Raw genomic sequence first — 7925 nt, 5'->3', positions numbered from 1 at the left:
CTACTGCTAGATAGTTTTGGGGTCCTTTGACTGGCCAGATAGTACTACATTGGATCACTCTTTGGGCACGGCTCATTTTTCTTTTGCCTACACATACACCAAATAGTCTGGCCTACTCTTTACTTATTTCTTCTTTCCACATACACCTGACAACACTAACATAAACAAAAAATTCTTCTTCAATCAAGGGGTAAACTACTGCACTGTAATTGTTCAGTAGCTACTTTCCTCTTGATAAGGGTAAAAGACTCTTGAGCTATGATAAGCAGCTCTTCTAGAAGGACAAAAATCAAACAGTTTTTCTCTAATCTTGAATAGTGCCATAGCCTCTGTACCATGATTTTCCATTGTCTTCGGTAGAGCTCTTTTGCTTGAGGGCACACCCAGCCACTCTATTTTATCTTTTACTCATTTCCTTTCCTCGCTGGGTTACTTTCCTTGTTGGAGCCCTTGGACTTATATCATCCTGCTTTTTCAACTAGGATTGTTGTTTAGCTAGTAATAATAATAATTGCAATATAGACTTTGTGCTACATGCACACTGACATGAAGTGCTTTGCGTTGTTCGAGGACAAGAAGGGACATACCCAGGAGACTATGTCTTCAGCGGTCTTCAGTCCTTTGGTACTCGCTAACCATTGTCACCCACTTCCTCTTCTTGGGTGCATCCAAATTCTAATCAGGCCACAACACTGGGCACTTGGACCCTATCCTCAAGCAGAGAAATGTCTTCACCCAGTCTGGGTTACCCACAAACTCTGATAGTAAGCTCCAACTATTCGTAATGTTAACAAATTGACATTGGTGACAAATAGTATCAGATAGGAACCATAAGTTGGGACAGCACTGAAGCCTGGGAGGCAATACAGTATTGAGGTAGAACTGGGGGGAAACACCAGTCATCCCTTAGCAAGTTTAAAAATTGGACTTGGTGAGACCCTTTGATCATTGAAAATGATTGAATATGGTGTTGGTATATTTATTACAATATAAAAAAAATTACATCAGTTATATTAGATTACTATTTTCCTTGAAATATGGGTAGATTTAACATGAATAGTATAAAAAGTATACATATATACATATAAACATTTATGATGAAATTCTCACCAAGTTATAAGACATCTTTAACACAAACACATATACAGTACACTACAGTATACAGTATTGTACTAAGTACAGTATATATATTAACACAGCACAGTAACTGTACATATGTATGTTCGTACAAGTACAAACCATGAAACCATTGCCTTGTAAAAATAAAACATAGCAACACTATTGAATGTCCATTAGATCAACGGTCATACGCTTTTCCTTACAATAGCGACTCTTTCACATTGCACCAAGGAGCCTTTTTACTTAATAATGAGTTACATAAACTCTTTCAATAGCACTGTTTCTGAAATAGAGAATCGTGAAACAATTGCATATTTTTCTTTATTGCCCTCTTCCACTATAGCTGCCACATAGCTGCATACGTTTGATTGAAAAGGTAATTTATCACAGTCTTCCACTGTGCCAGAAATAACCAACTCTCCATTGCTTTATATTTAGCTATTATTTTTTCAGTCCAAAATATAAACATGTATGTTTTCAGCTTCATTATTTTTGCTATTTAGGTCGTTTTTAATTTTATGTGCATATTTCATAAAGTACCACTATGGTTAGTATAACAACCAGGAAACTTGGGTAGTAAAAACAACCAGACAACTATTCTTGATAACTGAGGGAACTGATTCTTCCATTAGAAGAAGAGTTATCGTAAAGAATAAAAGTCTGTTCAGTGGTAACCTAATTAACATGATCAGATTATGCAAGACAATAGTTTATTTATGCAAATTGTATTTTTTTTTTAAATTTCTGTAATGAACATTCTTATTGTATTATACTTATGGTATTAGAATGCTATTGTGTTTCTGTCTACAGTACTTTAGAAATCTTTGTGCTGTAGTTGTTAGCTACCTAGAAAATTCTTCATAGCTCCCACGGATTAACTGAAGTGAAATGAAAAGGGCAAAGCTTTTTTATAAATGCTGCTGGATGATGATCATCGATTTATTTCCAGTACTGCATGTGGGTATTATGAGCATACAGTCCAATTCACTGTTTAGTTATAGGCAAACTCTTCTAGCCAGCCTTATGAGATTTCAAGAATGTTAACTCAATGGCCTAGTTAAGCTAATTTTTTAAAAATTATGATAATTATATTTTATCAAAATGATACTAATTTATAATGAGAATGTTTTAGAGTTCTTGAATTACAAAATCATATTAGTGTATTGCTATGGCAGCAAACATGTATATGATTTTCAAATAATTCAAGATAAAGCTATAAATGTATCATGTATTGTCAGATCTAAGGTGTTGAGTCTCTTCCATTTGAGCCAGTGTATTGCTATGGCAGCAAACATGTATATGATCTTCAAATAATTCAAGATAAAGCTATAAATGTATCATGTTCTGTCAGATCTAAGGTGTTGAGTCTCTTCCATTTGAGCCCTTGCATACTGTGTTTGTAAGAAAAAATACTTGGTTTAATTTGGGTTTGGCAGCAAGATGATGGAAGGGGGCAGGAATGAGAGTAGAGTTGATGCCTTTAAGGTTTAAGGGCCACTGCAAAGACACATTTGTAATACCTGCAGTGTACCACATGAGATATACTACTTTCACATTTTGTATTTACGGCATTTTCAAGTGGACGGTTTCTCTTTCTTGTCCATTGCAATCCTCTTCAGTAATTCTAAGTTCTTCTCTTGAACTGTGTAGGAATGACAATGGCAAACAAAATTGCCATGTGTCTTACTATTTGAGTATTCAATTGGGTTTCTACTGATGTATATCATGAGTTTATATTTTGGGAGGCAGTGTCTAAAGGTCCTTGTAAAATTGAAGAGCATGTCAAGAATTTTCTTAACAGGGTTCCGGGTATTTTTACAGTAAAATGCCTTTTCAAGTTGATCGATCCTCTCAATGAGATTTATACGGCTGATAATTTCAGCTCTCCTTTGGATGTCTTGGATGTCGCTGATGGCGAGGCCGTTGAGGAGATTCATCAGAACTAGCAAAACCAGAAAGATAAAGAGGGCCAGCAGTACCTTAGACGCTTCTGGGGAAGCCGAATCGGAAATCGGTAGGTCACCGTATTCGAGCTCTCCTGTTGTCATGATGACTATCTTCAGGAGGGATGCAAAGAAAGAAGAAAATGTTCCAGTGAAAGAGTACAAAAGAATGTAAAAACTGAAACTGAAGGCAAACAACACGCTTGCAAAGAGGGAAAGGAATTTGAAAAAATTCCATGCTATTGTATTAAACATTGTTATATAGACTGAAAACAATGGGAGTTGGCCCAATTGTAAAATAAACTCCAACGACGTAAGCACAACCACCCAAGCTGCCACACCCATTTTTATACCTTCGGCACAGGGAACAAAAAGGAGAACAATAGTCAAGATTATTGTGACGATCTCACTCATTCGCTTTACATTTTGCAGGTAAATCTTCCATGAATTCATAATGAGGAGCTGAACAATTTGCCACAGGAAAAGAACCAACAGCAAAACGGCAACAAACACTTTGCGTGAAGTTAGACTATTGTCTTCATATAAGCTTTTGACTCCAGTGTAGTCCACTGCTTTAGTACTGTTGTTGGTATTCTGAGGCCAATGAAAAGCTACTATGTAAGCTATGATTAATACGATAAAAACAAAATGAATTACAAAATTGACATAGAAATATCTTCTGATATTCTGCCATTTGATATTCATGAATACGTCAAGAAGGGGATGGTAAAGGATGTCTGAATCTTCAAATATCTCAGATACTAAGCGGAGAAAATCCATTTCAGTTGCTACTGTTGAACTATTACACGCTGTTAGTGATATGTCTTTTTTTCTGTTCATTATTCCATAGTCAAGAGAAATCCAAAAATTTTTATCAATTATTTTTTCATTTGTATTAATTTTAATGAAATTATCTAATACTTGTAACATACCTTCCTTTTTTATATAATGCAACGGGCTTGAGCCAACAATATTTCTAATGTTAAAGTCCGCTCCACTGTTGAGAAGATCGCAGAATGCACGGAGGTCTCGACAAAGAGCAGAGTAATGCAAAGCTGTGTTGCCATCGTCATTCTGTGCATCAAGATTCATGAACCTCTTATATTCAAGAAGGATTTGAAGACACTGGTAGTAGTTTACTTCATCACTTTTTTGGGAGTTGTAACAGATGACTGCCATGTGTAGAGGAGTTTCTTGGTCTTCGTTGCTCATTCGTAAAGAACCGCTTTCCAGGTCCTCTTTGGTCATGCTATATACAAGCTTCCTGAGAATCTTATGATGGCCATGTTTTGTTGCCAAAAAGACTGCCGAAAGGATGTTGATATTGTCCTTTTTCGTTGGGGATGCACCATATTTTAACAATTCGTCTACGAACCCTGTCAGTCCACGCTTGCTAGCATACTGTAACAGAGTATAGCTGCCATGGCTTTCATCTACAACTCTTACTTTATTGGCAATGGATGCTTTTATAGCATCTAGTGTAATCTTAAACTCCTCAAGGTCTTCATTTAATAGTTCTTTTAGCAATGCATCAGCTAAAACAGTTAATCTATCACAGTTCATCAAGGAAGTTCTTTTGTCCGATAAACTATCTGGCTCAGATGTCTCTAATTGATTCATCATAAAGGTCCACTGATACTTTTTAGCTTCTGAATATGGTGTAGAGTTAGATAGATCAAGTCTGTTTGGGTCAGTGTTTTTGTAAGACATTAAGGTTTCAAAACAGCCCTCAAAATCCTTGTCTGGATTCCTTGCCCAGCCTCTTGGTAATATATGTAGTGGCGTTTGACCATAACTGTTTTTGATGTTGGGGTTGGCACCGGCTTCCAATAGAATTTCGAGGCATTTTTTATTCCCTAGCATCGCCACATAGTGAAGAGGAGAAATCTTTGTGATTCTCTGAAAGGAAAAATAATGATGGTGTAATACTCTATCTGCTTTGTATATATAGCTTTTATAAGTATTGTAAAAATTCAACTGAAATAAGACAAATTCGTAGATAATTTGTATTTGTCCCTAATACAAACCTGGAGTTATTTATTATGGATATTCTTTCTGCAAAGCTGGAAGGTAGCCAATTTCAGATACTATATCAAAAGCTCAATGAAATACTCTAATAACACAATATTATTTCACTCAATGCACTAAGCATGATGACATTTGCAATATGAAATAGGACCATTTGTTGACCTTTGCAGCTGAAAAACGTAGGAAAGTGAGTAAGGTGAAGCATACCGAAGGCCAAAATTTACAAAATTTTATTCACAAAAAGTTCCTTGCAACCTATTAATTTTGAAAATTGTGGATTTTCTGTACTTTGATATATTACTGATGTGCATGGCTATATACAGTAAATATAGTTTTGTATAACAATAAATACAAAAGTTATACATTGATACCTAAGCTTAATTCAGTTCTTCAACAACAGTCTTTGCATTCAAAAGGAAACTCATAGAATAAGTCAAAAGACAAATTTATTCCATCTTACCATTGGAGTAATAAGTTATGAAAGTATGAATGATGATATATTTGGACAAAAAAAGACCAAAGCGTACCTTGGTTAAGAGTAAAAAATATAAATGTAAATTTTAAATATCTTACTGGAACCAAAGAAATATGAAAATAATTTTTTCCATCTTATTATAGTAATATTATTGAAGTTTTACTGAACTTTTGTCAATGAGTATTGCTTTTCCACAGAATGTATATGGAGTTAAAGTACCTATCATATACTGTACAATATTTAAAAGATTACTATTTTCCAACTTGTGAAGCAGTATATAGTTTTGACTTTTGGTCTCCAATCAGAATTAAAGGTAAATAGCTATTTGAACATTACGTAATGAAATGGTACCGCCTTGCCTTGTGTCGTTTTAAAATTTGTCCAGAAAAACTTTAAACCAGATACCCTGAATGACCTAATCTTTAAGTGCAGAACATGCATATTATAACTATCAGAAATATTGAAGAATAATCTATTTTTCTCTTTGTTTAAAATAATTATATGATTTTATTGAAAGTGAATAAACAGGAAAGTGTATTGATAAAATTGATATGGTAACTGTAAGCTATCTCTACAGTTTACTGAAGACTCAAAGGCATATTGATTCATATACAAAATATAATAAAAAGTTCGAAACAAACATAAAACTACCAGTTATAAGGTATCAGTATAGAGATAAGTAGAAAAAAGGAAAATATTCATTACCTTATGAAGCAAATCATCCTGCATATCTTTGGGTAGACTTGATGCGGAGATACTGAAGAAGTCGTCCGCATTGTATTTGTAACAGCGGTCTAAATCAGCGCTCGATAAGTGACTTGTTGCAAACTGTAAAGCCTTTGGGTCACCTGAGGGAAGAATACAGTAACTGTAATTAAAATAGGTATGAGTAAATTGGCCACTTTGTAATTAAAAACCTGATATTATTACACTGTACATATATGTTACGTACCTAGTTTAGTGGAATTTGCATAGAGTGATAGTTGGCCTAGAAGAGTACATGCAGTACTAGTCTAAAAGTAATGTTAGTCTGGTAGTAAAGAAAGGTGAATAAACAACCCCTTTTTGTAAATTATCCATAAACAATAAAAGGCTGCTTGCTTGTTCAACTATAGTCCATTTCTTTGATCAAGGCAGATTTGCACCGACTCGCAGCGGTGCCCTTTTAGCTCGGAAAAGTTTCCTGATCGCTGATTGGTTAGAATTATCTCGTCCAACCAATCAGCGATCAGGAAACTTTTCCGAGCTAAAAGGGCACCGCTGCGAGTCGGTGCAAATCTGCATCGCTTAAAAGAAATTGACAATAGACTACGAATTTTGAAAACTTATTTTCAAGGGAAAGGGTTTCATAAGTACTTAAAAAACTGTAATGGAAGATGAGGCCTCCCAACTTCATAATTGGAGGTATGCCCAGGTATGTTATGACCTAAACATTAAAGTTCTGTAAAATATTGTGATGGACATCCTTCAGCAAGTGCATCTTTCACAAGCACCTCCCTGTTTGAAGTTTACAATTTTAATTATGTTCTCTGTAACATGTTCTCCATCCCCATGATGCTACCGAGTCAAGTATATATCAAAGAAGTCTTCATGCACTACTTCCTTAAGAACCAAGAAATAAGATTCCTTTGACAACACAACCTTCACCTTCATGGCACATACTCGTGCACATATCTACCAGAGAAGTAAACCACACTGAGTTAATGTTGAAAAGGAAGAATAGGGAATGGAAAGGGATTGTCTAGTATACATTAAAGTAATTTGTATAACTTTTATACCTTATTGAAGTAGGGCGAAGGAATTATTACTTCCAAACCTTGGAGTAATATCATTGATGACCATCAGAACAGAAAGAGTTTCAGGCTAAAGAGATTGCAGTGAACCAATGTCAATTGGAATATCAAATAAAATGCCTAATTATACAATGGATGGTGATGTACTAAGTATGATATAGTTCTTTTTTTATGTTTTATTGTCAGGGGATAACCATCCACAAACTAATTTATTAGTCATTCTGCATTAGCAAAATGCTACAGTACTTATGTTACGGCCCAATTAGAAAGAAAATACAGTACAATCGACCCTCTACTTAAATAGCAATAAATATGCATAAAGTCAAGAACAATTAAGAAATATTAGTCAATGCATTAGAAAGGCTTCAGAAAATATCTTACCACAGACCAGATATGATAGTTTATCAATTAGCTACAAACCTTTCTAAGAAAACAGGGGTTTTGTCAAGCTTAGAAAAAGCAACTAGTCCTCTAATTTGTCTACCTTTCTAAATAAACTTAAATCGAATGTAAATGGATAGATAATCATTCTAAAACATTCCTGTAGTTTAACAAAATTACCTTCTG

General features: G+C 34.8%; 1 protein-coding gene across 2 annotated transcripts in view; it reads right to left on the bottom strand.

The window, feature by feature from the left end:
* Positions 1–410: 410 nt before the first annotated feature.
* LOC137641674 (transient receptor potential cation channel protein painless-like) overlaps positions 411–7925 on the bottom strand; it is an 18726-nt gene continuing 11211 nt past the window's right edge. Inside the window, exons 1-3 of one of the 2 annotated variants that reach the window (XM_068374453.1) lie at positions 7920–7925; positions 6271–6413; positions 411–4961 (exon numbers count right to left, since the gene is read on the bottom strand). The exon at positions 7920–7925 is cut by the window's right edge and continues 255 nt beyond it. In XM_068374453.1, the coding sequence (XP_068230554.1) occupies positions 2694–4961; positions 6271–6294 (2292 nt within the window). In that variant the 5' untranslated portion in view covers positions 6295–6413; positions 7920–7925 and the 3' untranslated portion in view covers positions 411–2693. The remainder of the gene's footprint in view (positions 4962–6270; positions 6414–7919) is intronic. The other variant, XM_068374452.1, reaches the window with a different exon arrangement.

This window comes from Palaemon carinicauda, chromosome 5, assembly GCF_036898095.1.
Source record: "Palaemon carinicauda isolate YSFRI2023 chromosome 5, ASM3689809v2, whole genome shotgun sequence".
NCBI lineage: Eukaryota > Metazoa > Arthropoda > Malacostraca > Decapoda > Palaemonidae > Palaemon > Palaemon carinicauda.
This window is presented reverse-complemented; position numbering and strand designations above follow the sequence as displayed.